Source organism: Lissotriton helveticus, chromosome 8 (genome assembly GCF_964261635.1).
Source record: "Lissotriton helveticus chromosome 8, aLisHel1.1, whole genome shotgun sequence".
NCBI lineage: Eukaryota > Metazoa > Chordata > Amphibia > Caudata > Salamandridae > Lissotriton > Lissotriton helveticus.
The window spans coordinates 448,456,494-448,476,642 of NC_136069.1; the positions used below are offsets into that span (position 1 = coordinate 448,456,494).

A 20,149-nucleotide genomic window follows, 5' to 3' on the forward strand; every position below is an offset into this window, starting at 1 on the left:
CTTTGTGCATTATCAGAGGTATCCATTAGGAAGTCTTCATCTACAGGGTCTGTATGCATGTCCACCCCATGATACTGCGCAGCTCTGAATACTAATTGATTGAATCCCATAGTGTCTTCTGGTGGGGAAGGCCTTGAGGAGTATATGTCGTCCTGAGGGACATTTAGGATGTCTGGGGTGTTATAATCATCCCATGGGTCAGGTGAGCATGGAGGAATAGATGGATCATCTGCATTACCCCCTATATCATCAGAGCTATCATCTCTGTTGTCATCATCTGGTATGATAGAGGATGTAGGGGAATGTTGTGGTAGGGGCACAGGTGGTGATGGCATTGGTGGAGGAGAAGGGGAAGGAAATCTTAGAGGAGAGGTAGCCATGTCCTCGTTTTTTGGATGAGCAGCCGGTGCGCAGGTGTATCTAGTGGTCGTTTTTAACTTAGAGTTAATCGACCAGTGATTGGATCTTTAACCAGAGTCTTTTGTGCAGGGTCTGGGTGAAATAAGTCCTCTGCAGGAGGTCAATCTTTTGGTACGGAGGGAGGTTTCGGCACCGAAGTAGCTTCTTTTGGTTTTTTGGCAATGTCTTTAGCAGGAGAAGCAGGAGTCTTCTTCGGCTCCGATGGTTTTTTCGGCTCCGATGTTTTATTCAGTTCCGGTGCAATTTTCGGATCCGATGCTTTTTTCGGTTCCGGTGGTCTTTTTGAATCCGAAGTATGTTTGCTTGGCTCCGACCTAGGTTTCGGTGCAAAGGGACTAGCGGTATGCTTCGGTGCCGATTGTTTCGATGCCTGCGTGGTAGGTGACGTTGTCTTTTTCGGTGCCGGTAGGTGTGCGCCGGCACCGTGGGGGGGCCGACTCGAGCCAGAGTCGCTGGAAGGCTTAGCTAGCTTCATAGCCGCACCTGAAGGTAGGGCTGTAGAAGCAGTGTCTCGGTGTGCACCCGAGGGCGAGGGTGTGACCGGAGGCTTTTTTCACTGTGTTGAGGAAGGGTTGGGGTCGACGGTCTTACTTACGATCCGCTGTGCTGGAGTGATGTCCTCCACTTCGGAATCTTCTGCCTCGGAGTTGCTGTCGACGCCATGTTGTTCTGGGACGTCGACGCCCTCTGCGAAGATGTCGTCTGGAATCGGAGCTGAAGATCGAGCCATTGTTCTCTTAGCTCTTCAGTCCCGGATCGTCTTCTTGGAGAGGAAGGAGGCACAAGCGGAACAGTCTCTGGCCTCGTGCTCTGGAGAGAGGCAAAGGTTACACACCTCATGAAGGTCGGTGTGGAGAAACTTCGACCCACATTGAGGACACTTTTTAAATGAGGTCCTTTCCCTGAGCTGGAGTCAAGGCCTAGTTAGGCCCAAAGGTCATCGTCGATGACCGGAATAGAAATCTTCGATGTTGAAGAGTAACGTCGACTGGAAACGCGTTAGAAACTAAATTCTGGAAGCTGGTGAGGATTGCGTGTTCAAGGAAATCAGTTCCAACACGGAGCGCTGGTAACACATCCGAAACCCGGTGGCGGAAAAAAACAATCTGGGGATGGAGCCGATGCCCACACGCAGTATGATCTAAAGGAGGAGTCACCTGTCCTGTGACTTCCAAAGAGTTTTCTACAACAAAAACAAACTGCAAACATCCGGGCCCAACACTAGGTGGCCATCTACGCACAGTATGGAATCTGCAGCTTATATGCCTCGAACATGTGGTTATCGGTTACTAGGTAAGTACTTGGTTGTGGGAGTTGGTACTCTGGGGTTAGACCAGGGCTCCCTCAGTTCCCAGGATATACTCTCAAAGCTTCCTCAGCAGCAGTAGGGCGGCCAGGTGCAGAGTGAGTGGTGTTCTTGAGCCTTCTCTGGAGATCCAGATTGAAAGGGAGGAGCCGCTGGCTGTCTGGATTTCTTGCATTTCTTCTTTGACTTACCCGAGGGCATCGACCGTGATTAAAATCCGCCACAGAAACTACTTCAGGAACGGGAGCTTACATTCGATATTGATTGGTCATGGTGCAGGGCCTAGTGGTGTTTCATGGCGCACAACTTCATGATACCATATGACATTCGGGCTCATCTGGGAGCAGTCACTGTAGACCCCTGAAGTCATACTCCAACCTTAAGCACCAGAGGCATACCTGGAAGGGATCTAGACCAAGGAAGTTGTAAAGTAACATATACAAAGTATTCATAAAATGCTGAGCTTCTGCTCGTGGCTGTCCCGTTATAGGCTGGAAAAAAAACTGTCGCTGGGGAATACTTGTCCTAAATAATCAGGAGACCTCAACAACCCATTGTCAAGATTAGCTCAGCAACCCAGTGTTGAGGAGAGCTGAACAACCCAATGTGGAGGAGAGCTGACCAACCCAGTGTAGAGGAGTGCTCAGCAACCCACTGTGGTGAAAGAATATAGCCCAGTGAAGAGTCGAGCCATCCCTGACTGATTGTACAACAAGCACATTTAGCTTACTGAAGATTTGCACAGAGGTTGCCTCAATCTAGAGCCGCAAATGAGTAACAAGTTATGTGGCATGTGGCTCAAAATCATGAAAAATCCCAGAGGAATTGCATTAAGCCACAATTTCGTTAAGTTTTTGTTGAGTTTACTGAAAGTCGCAACACTACGTGCTTACATGATGAATGGCTGAATAATCATCAACAACAAAACATATTCCTTTGCCCTTGCTTTAGGAATGGCACTAATGCCAGAACGGCAAAAGCTTCAAAGGATTTATATGCAGTAAGGATTCACTGCCTGACCATTTGAAACTCCTACAAATTCTATGTATGAGAAGGTCATTGTATCAGATGGATCTGTGAACAACTGTGACTGACAGCTCAGCAATCGGAAAGCGTATCCTTTCAACTTATTTCTCACCACTGAAGACTCCGAGTCATCATGAGAAGCTCTGCAAGGATTGGAATTCATTGCTACTTCAGGAAACACGTTTAACTCCTCCTTCGTCCTCACTTGTGGGCCCAAACGAATACAGACAACAGGCAACAAGCAGTGTTTGTGAAACTACGGCATGCTATCTAGTCTCCCCCACATAAAAAAGAGTCAGTAATAGCCTTATACTTTGAATTCCACTTGGTAAAGGAACAGGACTACTGGTCCCTGGAAATCCAGAGAAGACAGATAAGTCACCATCTCTTTTAGCCCCTGATATGCTACTCTCCCGGTAAGAAGACATGTTACAGTTACCTTAACTTCACTATTTTTCTTTTCCCACAGGTTAACCGAGGTGGGAGATTGTTGGAGTTTAAAGAAAGGAGGGAGGGGTTCCTATAGACCTAGGGAAAGGGTGGGCCACTGGCCTCTTTAACCTACCTGCGACACAATTGTCATGTTGACGTAAAACAGTGTGTGAGGGGGAAGTGAGAGTGGGGGGTGATTTTAATAGCTGGGTAGAGGGGATGGACCAATAGCACAAGGAGAGTAATGCAAAAAGGCACATCGACACAGTAATTGGGAAGTCATATCACTGGTGGCGAACACTTGCATACAATCAAAATGAACAGAGCTGACACACTGGAATTGGATCATCACTCAATACTGTCCTGGAACGTTAATGTGCAGGGAAATAGGATTAAAAGGGGATTGGTGGCGGCAGCCACATATACCAAACAGTTGAATACCACCATACTCCTTCTGCAGTACACACATTTGCGGGGCACAAATTGTGGGTTCCTTGGCAGAGGGGCCTACAAGACACTGGCACATGCAGGCTTCACGTCAGGCTCCCGAAGTGTAGCGATACTGATTAGGAAAACCCCACCATTTAGGGTGGAAAAGGCCTGGGTAGATCCTAATGGCACATCCGTAGCGGTCAAGGGGATATGGAGAATAAGAGACATAACACTGGTTAGGGTTTACTTCCACATACCCAAGGCTGCAGAAAAGAACGCTCTGCAAACTGGCAGAAATATGATAAGAGGCAGGATACGACCAACACATCATGGGGGGAGACAAACGATGTGGCGGAAACCGCTCTAGATCGCACAAGTTCAGGTCAGGATACAAGGGAAAACAGAATACTGGCACAATTTATTAGGACCCTGAGACTGTCAGACCTATGGCGATGTCGACATCTGGGAGCCTGAAACTATTCTTACTACACGGCGATGCATAAAGTGTTTGCTAGGATAAACTATATTCTTGCCCCAGCAGGGGAGGTAGAGGAGATAGTGAAGGCAGAGAAACTGGCCCGAGGTCCATCCGATCACTCACTATTGATTAGCCTTGGGAGAAAGTTTACGCAAAACAGGGAAAGGGTGGAGACTCAATGCATGGGAACTGCTGGATGACCGGGTGGCCTGGGAGATAAAAGTAGATCCAGAATTATACTTTGAAGAAAACAAAGACTCTGAATCCTCAGCAGTTACGCTATGGGAGGCCTACAAGGGGGTCTAGCAAGAGACAGCGCAAAACATAATCGCAATAAAAAGGGAAGGGAATCCAGGGACATGTTTGAGCTGGAAAGAAGACTGATGCAACTAGAGGGTCAACAGGGGGCCACACATTGCCCCCATAACTCCTTCCATGCTCATGACGAGCTCAGCTGGTCATGAGGCACACTGGAGCTGTGCTAATGACGAGCTGACCTTGTCATGAACAATGGGAAATCAGGGAATGCAGCACAGGAGGAAAATATCTCTAGCAGCCAAGGTGTTAATTACACACTATCGAAGCATTCTGCAGAGAAGATCAGGCTTTCACACACCAAGAGGCTATGGCCACTATCCTAGCGATACAAAGCTGTCTAGATGCCAGTGATCAAGCTGGTAGACTACTGGCATGGTTGAGCAGAAGAGAGACCGGAGGCACAAGGGGTAGATACCATAAACGATGGAAAAGGAGAAACATGTGTCACGGTGGGGGAAATCACACTGGAGTTTGCCAGGTACTTTGCAGCCTTCTACAGGGGGCACCTATTGGCAGATGCCTCACATATAGACACCTACCTGGAGGAGATGCTCATCCCCATCCTTATGATGGAGGACAGCCAGGCCTTGGAAGATGATATCACACGTGAAGAAGTGCAGACAGCTATAGGAAACCTAAAACCCGGAAATACTCCAAGCCTCAACAGTATACCAGCAGAACTCTTTATGAAAAATGCTGGGCTATTGAGACCATACCTCTTCAGTCTACACATTGAGGCACAAAGAGAGGGCACCCTTCTACATGACCTTCGAAACGCCACAACAACGGTTATACATAAACCAAGGAAGCCCAAGACAGAATTCAGCTCCTACCACCTGATTTCCCTCTTTAATACAGAGACAACAATTTTAGCTTCCACCTGGCCACAAGACATTTGAAGGTGATCACCACACTAATTCACTACGACCAGTCTGGTTTTATGCCCAAGAGGTCAACAAGGTTCAACCTCCGTAGGCTATATAACTGGTGTGAAATTATCCAATCTAGGGAGGACCCTCATATGCTATTTTCCTTAGGAGAAGAGAAGGCATTTGATGTTGTCCACGGGCCATTCTTAAAACATGTCCTCGTGAAATATGGGTTTGGCCCTAAATTCCGAGCTTGGTTAGCCTTGGATATCCATGGATCCAGTTGCCCGGGTGCGGGAAAATGGCAAACTATCATCAGAATTCCTTATTGAGAGGGGCAGCCGCCAGGGATGTCCTCTGTCCTCGCTATTATTTGTCATAGTACTGGAACCACTTGCATGAAGAGGACTTGGGACAGGAACAAATATCCCTATACGCTAATAACATTTTGTGGTATGTAATGAACCCCTTGCAGATGCTCCCTCAGCTCTTTCACCTATTTGATCCACACGGTGCACACGTAGGCTACAACATCCCAGGATATCCAGTAACAACTGCGGATGGACATTAGGGGTTTCACTACCTCGGTATATATGTGGCCACAAAATACCTACCATAAAGTCCTAGAAGAAATATTTTCTAAAATTGAAGAAGCGGTCAGGATGTTCCTTCAGAAGGATAAGTTACTTACCTGTAATCCTATTTCTCTTCCTGTGGTATAGGCATCAAAGTCATAAGCACGGAATAGTGCGAGGACACCGCCTATGTATGTGTGTGTATTATATATATATATATATATATATATATATATATATATATATATATATATATATATATATATATAAATCAATGTATGTTTAACCAGATCTAAAACCTAGTCCTGTGAAACATTCATCCATATATATACATATATGTATATATACACACACATATATATATGCAGCCTAAACCACCAAATAGGCTAAAACTACCAACATTGCATTGCATTTTTCATTTAAAATAATACACATCTATTCAGCATTTGTTACATAGGAACGTGTACTCTCCACTCGTTTCAACATAGCCTTTATTTTCAAGGAAAAAGGCAAGGTAATAGCAGCCAGATAGCCCAGAGGCTGCATATAGAAAGAAAACTGATTAAAACTGGTGCAATGCCTTTAAGACCTTCAAGCCCTCCATGGCTCCCATGATGCCTCACAGGGGACTGTTAAATCAGGTCTTTTTTATGGCGTGTTACACTGTGTAGTGATAATAAGGAGACAGAGTGCTGTTATAGATGGTATTAGACTGGGGAGGCGGGAGGGTTGCTTAGGACTTTGATGAGTACACCCCTAGAAGAGAACTAAGATTACAAGTAAGTAACTTATCCTTCTCTTCCAGGGTTTACTAATCAATAGTCATAAGCACTGAATAGAGTACCAAGCCCATCCCCAGAATCCTGCAGATAAACACCAGTATAGCTAGAACACTCTGAACAACAGGTTAACCAAACAAATTCTTCAAGGTAGCTTGTCCAAACTGATCAGCAGCCGGAGTATCAGAATCTAGCAGTAGTGGCGAGCAAAGGTATGTACCGATCAGTATGTAGCAGCCTTACATATCTCTGCAATGGGGATATTTCTGAGAAGGGTCGTAGTGGAAGCCTTCCTCTAGTGGAATGAGCCTTTGGTTTGCCAGGGAGTTGCTTGTTAGCTAACTGATAAGATAAGATCATACAGGACAATATCCATCTGGAGACGGGAGACCAGTGCACATCAGACCATAATTCACAAAGAGACAGACTTTCTTATGCTCTTAGTTTTATCCAGATAGAACTTTAGGACAGATTAATATGAACAATCGGAGACAACCATAGGCAGGAAACTGGGATGGGTTCTCAGGACCACTCTGTTAACATGCAAAAATTAGATAAGGCTCTTTAGAACATAGTGCCTGGATCTCACTCACTCTGCGAGCAGAGGCAATTGACAATAAGAAAGCGGCCTTTCAGGTAAGATGCTTCAATTATGCTCTGTGAATGGGCTCAAAGGGAGGACCAATTAATTTAGAAAGGACTACATTAAGTTCCCAGGAAGGAGAAGGAAACCTAATCAGAGGGTAGCCCTTTTACAGCCTTTTAGGGAAGTCCCTAACTACTGGCATCTGAAAGAAAGAAACTTGCGTGGGCGACTTTCTAAAAGCTGTAATTGCCACCAAGTGTACTTTAATAGAAGTAAACTGTAGTCCTGATTTAGCAAAGTACAAAAGGTATGGGAGAATAACCTGTTCCTGTCCAAGAATGGGACTAGGGCCATTGGCTGTACACCACAGGCAGAAGAGCTTCTATTTGAAAGAATATGACTTCCTTGTAGATGGTCTCTTCGCCTATTTCAGAAAATCCATACAATCTGGAAAGAGACCTAGATGTCCGCATTGGAGGAAAGCAGAAGCCATGCTCTTTAATCTCAGAGATGGAAGGTTGGGTTGTAACACCTTCCTTACGAACTTGGTTTGCAGATCCGGACGGCAGTGTGGTGTCTTGGAAAGGTGAAGAAGGTCCGGATACCACCAATGGTGAGACCACTCTTGTGGGATCTGGATCATCTTGGTCCTGGATCTGTAGAATTAATTGATCACCAGGAATTGGTGGAAAGGCGGTAGAGTAATGTCTCTGACCAGTCTATCAAAAGTGCATTTCCCCTGGAGCCCGGTTGGGGGTACCTGGATGCGAAGGCGTGCCATTTTGAGTTCCGCAAAGGGATCGATGTCTGGAGAAGCCCATCTTTGAAAAATGTCTTGTGCTAGCTCGTCGTTTAGCACCCAGTCGCGCGCTTTGAAGGAGTTTGCGACTTAGTGCATTTGCGCGCATGTTGAGAGCACCTAGGAGGTAAATCGCCGATATGGTTAACTTCCTCGCCAGTAGTAACTCCCAAATCGTTTGGGCCTTCTGTGGCAGAGGTCTTGGTACGGTTCCAGCATGTTTGTCAGGTAGTACATAGTTGTGGTATTGTCCATCTGAACCAAGAAGGAGCGTGCCTTTATGGAGGGAAAGAACAATTTAAGCGCCAGGGGTACAACTCTTAGGTCCAACATATTTATGTGGTAACTTCTCTCCGTTTCTGACCACATCCCCTGAAACTGGAGAGACATATGTGGGCTCCCCATCCTTGGGGAGACACGTCTGTGACAAGACTCCTTTCAACAAATGATGACTCAGCATCCACCATCTAGAGAGTTTATGACTGTCTGAGGAAGAAGTATGGTGTCAAGCAATTGGAGATCCGAGACTACTAATCCTCTAATGCCTCCTGCAACGGTCTAATTTGCAGTCTGGCTTTGGGAACAATGAAGAAACAGGAAGCAATAGAGCCCAGCAGAGAGGGTACTTGTCTGGCCGTGGGACGAGGTGTGTGGAGGAGAGTGCGACATTTGCAAATTAATGAGGATAACCTCTCCTTCGAAGGACACACTCTTGTGCTTGCAGAGGTTAGAATCGGGCCTAGGTAGTGAATTCTCTGAGTTGGATTGAGAATGGATTTCCTGTAGTTGACGCACAGACCCAACTGATTTAACACCCGAATGCAGGATTGTAGGTGTTCTTGCAGAAGACTGGAAGACGCACTCTGGAGCAACCAGTCGTCTGGATATGGATAAACAAAATTGTTTTGCTTTAGTTGAAAAGCCGCTACCACTGGAATGTATTTTGAGAACGTGCCAGGGGGCTGACTTGAGTCTAAAAGGAAGGATTTTGTACTGAAAATGTTCGGACGCTACCTGGAACCATAGAAGTGTCCAGTGTTTTCAAGAAATCAGGACATGAAAGTAAGTGTCTTAAAGGTCTGTGGAGCACATCCAGTCTCCTTGATGGATTTGGGGAAAAATTTGATATAGTGCCAACATCCTGAATCTTTTTTGAGGGTAAACTTGATTATGAGTCTGAGATAGAGTATAGACCTGTACTCCTTGGTTGGGCCTTTCTTTAGAACCAGGAAGTAACAGGAGTAAATCACCTGCCGATGTTGGAGACAGGGAACTTTTTCGATAGCCTGTTTTTGTAACAGGACGGATAGCTCCGCCAAAAGTAGCCTTTGCTGATGGACTGATGATCTCTGAGGCAGGATAGTCAGTGAAGGGGACCTAATCTCATTGTTGGCAAGAGTGCAGAAGAGCGAAGTTGCGTTGAAGGGTAGATTCAGAATCCTGTGTTGGGCCTCAGGTGTTAGATTTGTAAGGAGCGCATAGCGCGGATGCCATGAGAATAGCCATGAGCCACCAGCTCTGATGCATCGGCTTCTGCACTTGTGACCTGGTTCGCTACGAGTCCTCCTTCCTGTAGGATCTCCTGGAAATCCTGCCGATCTTCTTTTGGCAGTTTGTCCATGTAACTTCAGGGGGAGTCCCATAGTTATCGGTCATATCTTCCCAGGAGTGATGAGGCCCTAGCGACCTTCATATAGAAGGGTGAGGTGCTACACATCTTCCCAAGGGAGTCCATTAACTTGCTGTCTTTGTCGGGTGGGACTGTGGAGGAGGACGCCCCTGTGTGCACTTTCTTGCTGCCACCACTATGATTGAGTCTGGTGGAGGGTCAGACATCAGAAAAAGCGGATCCTGGTCTAGGGCTCTGTACCCCTTGATAATACGACCTGACACTGATCCTATTGAAGCAGGAGTAAGAATAGTATGAAAAACCAGTTCCAGTAGTCAAGGTACCAAGGGAAGTAAAAGGTCTAGTAGACGACCTGTGACGGAGGGTTTCAAAGATGACTGAAGCAAAGGTGGTTGTAGACGGCATCTTGCTGTTTAGCTTTGCAGCACCCCTACATAAAACCTCATTGAATGTGATGATAGATATCGTCCAATGGCTACACTCTTGGAGGAGGAGTGACAGACAAAGAAGGGGAATAGTCCTCCACCGAGGTTCTGGATGTGTCGGTTGATCAGGATGGAGATCTGTGTATATGCTACCGAGGCCTTGAGGATTGGGAGTGGCAAGATCTGGTAGGAGACAACCTATGAGGTTTTCGAGACCAATGTCTCCTTGGAGAAGGAGATTGTTGTCATTGCGGGGATCGCAGAGGGGACCTTGTGGTAGGTGTAAGTGGACACACCCCTCTAGCGGATGTTCGAGAGGGGGAATATGTTTGGGAATAGTCCAAACCTGATCTACGCTTTGGCACTCTCCACTCTTTCACACTTCTCAGCCACCTCGGTGAAAGATTAATCGGCGGAGTTTGCTGTTCTTGAGCCAGAGATCTCTCCGGCGTGATCTGCTCGATTCTAAGTCCTGGAGAAGATGACGTGCTCTTTGACGTCGACTGTCTCGGCATCAGACCCCAACATTCCACCACTTGAATATCCCTCAATGTCGAAGGAGCTCTCGACATTAGTACAGCCGAACCAGCTACTTTCTGTCTCTTTGCTGGTGGAGGACAATGGCATCAACGTTGATGGTCTTCGCAGCGATGTCGGAGATGGTGACGACAAGCGTCTGCATCTATATGGATGCAAGATTCTCGGTGCTGAATGTCTATGACTCGCTGTCGGTGAAGGTGTTTTCGCCGGCGGTGGAGGAGACCTCGATGGCGACCGCCCATGTCTGTGCAACGAGGATGACTGACATTGAGCACCCGTGCCTGACCCTACCTGACCTGGGCCATTGACACGGAACAGTTGACGTCGGTCTCTGAGTTGTCGACGCTGCTTAAAGTCTAGACTTAGACTTACTTGGTTCCTTTGTTTGAAGGGCCTGGGGTCGACTGTGTCGTCAGCGACTGTTCTTTCGACCTTGACAAAACTCTTCCTGTCGATGATAGAGGTATGTTCAACGCTGATCTTCTCTCCGTCGACAGCGAAGCAGACCAGTGTCTTCTTTTTTCACCCCTTTTTCTATGCTCAGACCGCACTTGGGAGGAGGGCTCTTTAAAAGGCCGTTTGTTACCTTCCAGGCCACTTGTAGAACACATTTCTCTCTCCTGCAAGGCATGCAGTTTTATCCTTTCCATGTCCCGAAGGCAGACAATGCAGACGGAGCGTGAGTCGGATTTAGCCATTCCCTTTCCACACAAAGGACACTTGTTGAACAGGGCTGGCATTTCTGAACAAGCATTTACAATGCAACGGTCTCGCCTTTGCAAAAGTTAGAGCTATTGACATTGTAAATTACAAACTTTTTATTTATGTGTTGGCTTTGCAAACAGATAAATAAATGGCATTGAGAGGTGTGGCGCCGCGGCCAGGGCGACTGACGTTGGAATCTGGGGATCAGGGTTCGATCCCCGGCTCCGGCGGCAGGTTAGTCCAGCACCATGTGACTCTGGGCAATAGCTCGCTTAATCTTCCCGACGGCCCCCAGCGCCTAGAGACCCTTACGGGTGATTGTGCGCTTTAAATGTGGATTATTATTTACAATGCCATAAACTTAATCTCTCGCAAATGCGAGACCTATTGCATTTGCAATGCAATCGGTCACGTATTTACGCGAGTTTGAGCTATTGACATTGCAAATGGCACTGCCTTTTATTTATGTGTTGGTTTTTAAAACATAAATAAAAGGCATTGTCATTTACAATGCCAATAGGTACACTCTCGCAAATGCGAGACCTATTGCATAGCAAATGCTTGTTTCAATGTCTAGTCTTTCTATTCTTGTTTTATGTTGGTAGATGCCCACAGAAGTGCTTTAGAGCATTGGTTTCAAGCCCACCAAGTAACAGAAGGGATGTATTTAACTGAACATTATTTCTTTAATGCTTCCACCCATTAAACAATGATTTATAAAAGGAAATCCCACGAATGATAATCTAGGGCTCCGTGTTCATTGTCGCAAACAAGCATTGTCAGTCTCAAGGTGGCTGGGCTTGCTTTTTATCATGCACAAAGAGGACGCAGTTCAGACTATGAAGTCTCTGGAGGTTGCGAAATCTCCTTCCTACTGTAAGTTAATAAGGCTGCAGGCATTCTTCGACACCCACCCCCATGAATGTCTACGAACTCGGGGATGGAGGCCTGAAAGGGACAGTGTGGGATTGCCTCCCGAGTTCCAAGTGAACGTCTTTTTAAAGCAACCCACATTCCTTAAAGGAACACAGGCTGCTTTTACTGTCCTTTTATTGGGTGACATCCCTCGTGGTTGAGGACGAGGGGAGTAGAGGTAACAAGTTGCTCTCTCCTCTATCAGTCCTGGGCGGGCTCTGCGTATGCCCTGGCTGCTTCTAACCAGTCAATTCACGTGGGATGTTCCTATGTCGCGACTCTGGCTGCTACCGTAGGTGTATATCACCTTGGCTGTCTGTAACCAGTGCACTGATAAAATCAATAGGTGTGGCTTAAACGCACGAAAATTGATCTGCCGATGCTATTGTTAAAAAAAGCGAACAACAGAATGTGTTCTGAAAAGCTGACAGACACCAGAGACTTAATCTTATGCCTTTGTCACACACGGAGAGTTCATAAAAAGAGATTATACCTTGTATCTACTATGAAATATTTTTAATAAAACTTTGATTTGCTTACGTTTGAAACTAAAATACGCCACTATTCTGAGCAGTTTAGCATAGCTCCGTTTCACCTTCATCCCCTAGGTTTTTATTTGGGCTCCACCCCGGACGATAAACTGTAAACATACTTTGGGTAGTTACTCATCTCCTCTGCTGGCAGGGCAAGTTACCAAACATGTTTCTCCAGTAAACCGTCCACATTGGGGATTAGTAATATTACAAAATCAATAGGGCACAGAAGGCTGACCCTGAACTATAGGGCCTTTTGTTTGATAGGAGTTAGGGTGAGCAGGTCTCGACCCTTTAAAAGTGAACACCGGTGTGCCGCATGTGAGTGTTGCTGTTACCGGGCGTGAGAGGCATTACATAGCTAACAAGTCTTGTGCTAGTAACAGTGGTGTTTCTAAATCCCGCTGATCCCTACTTAAAGTCTCTTATAGGATATCGCTCCCTGTAATTACGCTGGGGCGGTGCAGTTACCATGCTTTGGAGGTAGCCAGGCTTCTCCTTCCCCCTCTGTCCTGCGTCTCCACCCGGGGAGATCAGCAGCAGAGATCTTGGTCTGAGAATCGGACGACACTGCTTAAGTAAGCACGGCCCCTTCTTGCAGCAGCCATGACTGTCCCTCTATCTGAAGTCCTGTGGAGGAGGAGTGTACTTCTGTACAGGCACCAAATAACAGTGACAGACGAGCAGGCGGTAGTTCTGGGTGTTACAAAATAATTTATGTATATTGCCATGCAGGAAGGCGCAGAGGAGCACACGTCGAGGCGCTGGATCCCCGTGGGAGAGGCTCTTACCTGCACTTCCCTCCTCCGTGCCCCGCTCTCTGCCCAGGTTCACTCACTCCAGGACTCCACGAGTGCTGAAGAGCCGCCGCGCCCTGGTTCTTGAGCTCTCTCCTCCCGGGCTCGGCTCTCGGCTGCCCTCAGACGCGCCACTGCTCTTGTGCAGCTCCGGGGGGCTCGGCTCTCTCCTCCGGGGCTCGGCTCACCTTCAAACCTCCACCGTAGCGCCAGATTACAAGTCCCCCACCAACGCGTCCCTGATCCACATGCAGGAGAGCGACGGACAGCTCTCCATCGGAGAGCACATCACAGCGTGCATTTATGATTAGAGAACATTAATTAGCTTGATGGACATCTCGCATCTCCTTTCAGTAACATACACAGGGGTGAGTGTTGGGGGGTGTTATCCTCGCCCCCCCCTCATCCTCTCCCCTGGGGGGGTTCGGTATCTTCTCCTCCTTCGGCCGCAGCTGGTTTCAGCCTCGAGGCTGCTCGAGGTAGCACTTTTATTTTTCAGTTTCAAGCACTTTTATACCATGTTTGTAACTGTGTAGCTCTTGTAATGAAAGCAGCTTTACCGTGAAGCGCTCTAACACCTTTGGCTAATGTCAGCGCCATGTAAAAAAATAAATGCCACCCCGCCGCGCTTCCACACCACCTTGTGCGATTTCGGCGAAACGTACAGATATTAAGAATAATAAATATCGACATTTGTAGTTGTTTATATTTCTAAATGTCAGCGGTTTAAACGTGTAATACGTGTCAGGTAAACAGTGAGCAAAACACTAAGGAAGACACCCAAAAATAAGCAAAGAGCAGTTGCAAACTGCAATATTTACAAACACCTGCTCCTCTACGTTTGAAGAAAGAGCGATCCCAGCTCACGATATAGGAAGTGCGGGTCATCGGCCAATCAAAGTTAAGTGGCGATTACCCGACCAATCAAAGTTAAGGATAGAATTGCGTTCTCGGAGTGAGAATGCGGGGCTACAGTCCTCAATGGGTGGGATAGTGAACCGATCATAACGTTGAGAAAATACGCCACCAACTTCGGGGACCGCTTGTAGAAGGAAAGCTTCTCTGACTTCAACACTTATAGAAACATCGCGGAAAAGTGTGTTCTGACTCTTGCGGACCGCATACGTTTCACGTGTGAACGATCGCCGAGATACCAGATAGTGAAAGTTCGTTCGCAGATGGTTGCAACGACTCTACTGCGCACCCTCTGCCATGTTGGTAGGCAGCAGCGGGCCCCGTGGTGCAGGGCCTGCGCCCGGCCCCCGAGATCCCTGACCTGAGCCACCTGACCGAGGAGGAGCGCAGCCATGGACCGGCAGAAGTAGGAGGAGGCCATGCTCAAGTAAGCACCCCCAGCACCGGTGTGTGTGTGTGTGTGTGTGTGTGTGTGCGCGTGTGAACAGTGGAATTCTTGTAGGGAAGGGGGAAGCTATCGGAGTGCCTTTTGGGAGTGCTTTGGGGGCGCCATTTAACGGAAGGCGGTATGGAACGGAACTTTAGAAGTGAGGTGAGGTAAGGTGGGGGTGTGTGCGTATGGGTGTGCATGCGCGAGTGTGGCTGTGAATCTGAGTGTGGCTGTGTTTGTGCGCGTGAGTGAGAGAGGCTGACTTGCTGTGTCAATGTGGGGCCGGGCTGGATGTGCGCGTGCCCGGTCTGAATCGCTGTGCGTGCCCGGTCTGAATTGCTGCGTGTGCCCCGGTCTGTCTCCCTTGAGAGACATCTCGGCAGCAATACGCCTCGAGGACGAGAACTAGTAAAAAAATATCAGGAAATCAGAAAAAAGGTGAAAGTAATAGAGCTTGTGCTGAAAGACCGAGTAAAGCCCCAAAAAATAACTTCAAAATACCAATTAATGACAAAGTCAATAACTGACTAGCTCAATGCTCCAGGATCCTCACAGGAGGAGCCGGAAAAAGAACTGACCAGTCTGTCACCTTCGAGGAATGATGGGAGCCTGGAGGTCTTAAAGGCACAGCGCCAGTTTTGATCTGTTGTTTCTCTATATGCGCCTCTGGGCTAACTGCCTACTATTACCTAGCCTTTTCCCTTAAAAATAAAGGCTATGTTGAAACAAGTGAAGAGCACACGCTTCTATGTCACAGAAATGTTGAACAAATATGTATTATTTTTAAATGAAAAATACAATGCAACAATGGCAGTTTTAGCCTAAGTGGTGGTTTAGGCTGCATATATGTGTGTGTATATATATATGTATATATACATATATGTATATATATTGATGCATGCTTCACAGGTCTTGGTTTTAGATTTGGTTAAACATTCATTAATATATATATATATATATTTTTTGTATATGCTCCGGGGCCCCCGCGTGAGGGTGGGACTATTCAGTGCCTAAGCCTATTGAGTATCCCCTGGAAGAGAACCAGTATAATGAGGGAATAGCATTACCTGACATAAAGGCATATTACTGGGTGACACACTTAATAGTAATAAATGAATGGGGGACACATGCTGGGAAATCGCCCAACATAAGCCCTTGAGCGGACTAAATTCCAAGCCCACACATGCATACACTATCTCTAAGGCGGGATGGGGTAAAGAAGCTGATACCAGCAAGATAGTGATAGAAGCTTGGATGGGGGCAGAAAGATGGATGAATTGCAACACACAAATCACACAACAGACCCCCCCCCCCTTCTGGGAAGGAAAATGCCTGAAGAATTCAGAAAAGTCTACGGGGTTTCAGGGCCTGGGATAAGCTGTGAATCTCTAAACTGGGAGACATAATAGAAGGGGGCGCCCTAATTCCTTTCAACTCCCTTCAGGGAGCTTATCAACTTAGCAAGACAGCACTACAAATACCTATAGCTAAGCTATACCATTCTTGGGTGATCGAGTAATTAGACAATGAAAAAAAAAGAGTACTCACCTCTAGAAGAGAGACTGCTTATGGGGGAGATCCCAGAAAAAGCAGTGTCATGTATCGATAGAATGATAATTAATAATAGTCCTAAATCTCTGACGAAACTAAGACAATGCTGGGAAAGCGAAGTGGGAGAATTTGATGACCTGGATTAGGATACTGCTATGAAGCACCCTAGGGAAGTCACAATTAAAGCAAGACTTCGACTGATCCAATTTAAATTCCTTCATACGATCTATTATGATAGGGCCAGTCTTCATAGCTTTGGTAGAATGGATTCAACTAGTTGCCTTCACTGTGGAGCGGAGCATGGGTCATACATACACGAAATGGGAATTCCCTAGCATCCAACAGTACTGGACCGATATTGTGGATGAACTCAATGTAGTATTAATTTATTTATTTGTACAAGTTAATTAAAACAATTGCATTACAATAAAACGTTAAAATAAGACATCGCAATTCAAAGAGGTAAAAAACAAAATCTGGAAAAGTGCAATAGTTAAATGCCTGCATTTGACTAGGGACTTCTTATGTTTGATATTTGGCGTTGCCCTTGGGCTGGTCCCATAAGAGAATGTCATCATACTAGCTCCTTCAAATCACCAAGACTACTTTGGTTTGCATTCTTTTCGCTGGTACGCTTTTTCTTGTAAAGTGCTTGTGCTTTGAGACTGTGTAGGAGAATGTTCTTTTGCAGGCCTTTGATGAAAATAATCCAGTATTAGCGTTTGGACAGTTCGAGGGCTAGATCGGGAGGCCATGCGATGGTACATAGCGACCCTTATAGTTTGTACAAATCATCCGCAGCGGGCCAGGATAGAAGGTTCTTTTTGTATGAAGCATACTGCAGAGGCTTCCTGGCAGGTGGTTACTTTTTCTCTCAAGCAAAGTTCTCTAAGAAGGATCCTCCATTTTTAACGTTTTATTGTAATGCAATGGTTTTAATTAACTTATGCAAACAAATAAATGACTACACAACTCAATGGGATAACTGGGTGAAACAATACCGATGGATCCTAAATACATTTTGCTGGGCATCCACACAGAAGTAGACCTTTCTGGTGTAAACTTTTATTTATGAATTCAGGACTAGTGGTGGCTAGGCAAGACATTGCTAAAACACTGGGGTGTACCCAGTGCCCCCACTCTCCAATAATTGAAAGTTGGGGTGGATCTATACATGACCACTGAAAAAGTCACATATGAGGCCAGAGGGTGCACGAGGAAATTCACCAAGACATGGGGCCCGACAACGTCACTATGGAATCGACTTAGGGAGTGGTGTTGAAATGCTCAGACGCATACAGCCTCATGGTGAGTGATGATGAATGCACTAATAGACTATGGGCATGCTGTCTATCAATGTTAAGTTTGTGGCCCCAAGTTGAGTCGATGTATCTTGTGATCCAAAGTGAAACTGCTCTCTTGTATCCAAGCTATCTTTGGTGTATCCTCTTGTCTGTGGCGTTGCTAACAAAAGATCTAATAAAAATACTTTTTAAAAAAAACCTGTGCGCTGTGTTTTCAAATGCAGATATATGCAAAAGAGTTGCACTTATTCTCATTCAGGCACAACATACCAATGCTGAATCAGTGCATGTTTCTAAATCCGAGGCAGTGACATTCAAGACACCTAACCTGCAGTAGTTCAATCTACACTAGGCACCAGGAGGTGCCCTCTTTAAACTTTTTTCCATACAAAGAGCAATAAGTTATCAGAGAAACGCACTGAAAAACCCTGCATTTTCACATAGGTGCCCGGGGTTCCCCCATGAATAACTACAAGGTGTGATTTCACCACAGCTGCTAATCCTACGTGAGGAACACTGGGAACAAATGTACACCTGTAAAACCATGGGCAGGGGCATCTGCACAATGCAGCACCCACCTGAAACCAGCAACTTCCTCCCCCCAGCCAAGTCACGATCTTCTCTGAACATCCTCTCAAACCACTACTTCCACCTCCCAAGTGCCCTGCAATGGATCGCCCAAACGTATTTACAACCTGCACAGCGCAGGTGGTAAATAAGATCGGAACAGGGCCCAGTGCAGGGATCTGCATGCGTTTTTTGGCCTGGCATATCTGAGTAAGCATGTCAATTCCCATCCTGGGCTGGATAACCTGGAGTAGCTACATTTAAGTGCGTGTTACAAGCCAGAATTTCAAATTTCAACCATCTGGTATACAAGCAGCCAAGTCTGGTCAGCTCATAATGAGGTTTTTAAAGTGGCATGAGATTTTCACATTCGCTTTATCAACCATGAACCTGTGTGTGGAGTATCCAGGGCAAGCATAAAAACAGAAATCTAAACCGTGAAAGCAAACAAATAGTCCAATTAACTTTCTTACCAGAGGTTTTCTCGTCATCCTGTTGGTCATCTCTTTTTTCAGCATCATCAGCTAGTATCTCATCCAATTCATCATCACTAATTGGCTCATACTCTCCTCCACCACCAGAACCCAATGACTGTACATCATCCAGCTTGGAATCATCTTCTGCTGTAACAGAAAACAATGTATAATCATTGGAAAATACAATCTACAGCTAGATAATCAACGTATTAAAAAATAGGGTTCTTATCTTACATAACTGTGGCAGATACACCCCTCAACGGTCTTTGTTTTCTTCAAATTAATTAGTTGCAACAGAGCTCAAGAAGCTTTCTAGAGTCTAGGCACCTGGTAAAGAAGCCTAATGCTCCCCTCCTCATATCTAACACCATCTGAGAGAGACCATGGTCTTCAAATCCCAAAGTCTCAGAGTTTAGTCTCAATACAGAAACTTGTCAGCCTCCTGTGAAAATAGAGCACAAAATATCACAGGTCTCAAACATGTGCTCCACCTGGACAGATGACATGTAACCTATACAACTATTCAGGACCACTCAAGCCATCATCTATAATGTTTAACCATGTTCAGAACCATGTACACTATTAATTCTGGTGGTATGGCACAGACTAGTTCAAATGACCACTGCACAAGAAAAAGATATTTACCTTTGGTAACTTTCCTGCTGGTGGATTCTATAGCTACTAGCGGAGTCCTCACTGTATGAATATTCCCAGGCACCAGGCTGAATCCGTAAACTCTACAATAGCTCTCTTGCACCTGCTGCATGTCAAGTAACTGAAGCCAAAGCCACCCCAGGTTCCTGAAGTCAGCTTATCCATTTTTTTATGAGCCCATAACACAGCGACAAGCACAGCTTAGATCAAACAGGAGTATGCAGTGCAACAATACTGATTTGGAGAGCAATTCATTATCAGATGTCTATGATCATCCTTCAGAACGGGAGGAGGGAGGTATAGGTGAATTAGAGGGAGTGTTCACCTGAAATATTGTTTTCGAAGGTAAGTAACATTCTTCTGATGGATAGTTTTAACCACAGATTCCTCACTTTTTGAAAAGGTACCACAGCAGTAGCCCCTCCTGGGTGGTAGGTCTGAAGGAGTGGTCAGACCAGAAAATCCAGCACCATGGGGTAAGCGACATGGCCATTTCTGTGCACTTGCAAATGTTCTGCGAATGTGTGAATGGAATTCCAAGCCAACGCATGACAAATCTTTGCCACTATAACTCCCCTAAACAGTGCACAGGTTGATGCTTTCGTATGGGATGAAATGAGCTTAGTGCTACCGGTTATTGCAAGGACCAAACAGATTTTAATGAAGTGGACAATTCACCATGACAAA

General features: G+C 46.0%; 1 protein-coding gene across 3 annotated transcripts in view; it reads right to left on the minus strand.

Moving 5' to 3' along the window:
• The window catches only part of ZC3H13 (zinc finger CCCH-type containing 13), a 401,604-nt gene that overhangs the window by 101,965 nt on the left and 279,490 nt on the right, over positions 1-20,149 (minus strand). For 2 of the 3 annotated variants that reach the window (XM_078657316.1, XM_078657315.1), the window contains exon 17: positions 18,806-18,955. In XM_078657316.1, the coding sequence (XP_078513442.1) occupies positions 18,806-18,955 (150 nt within the window). The remainder of the gene's footprint in view (positions 1-18,805; positions 18,956-20,149) is intronic. The other variant, XM_078657317.1, reaches the window with a different exon arrangement.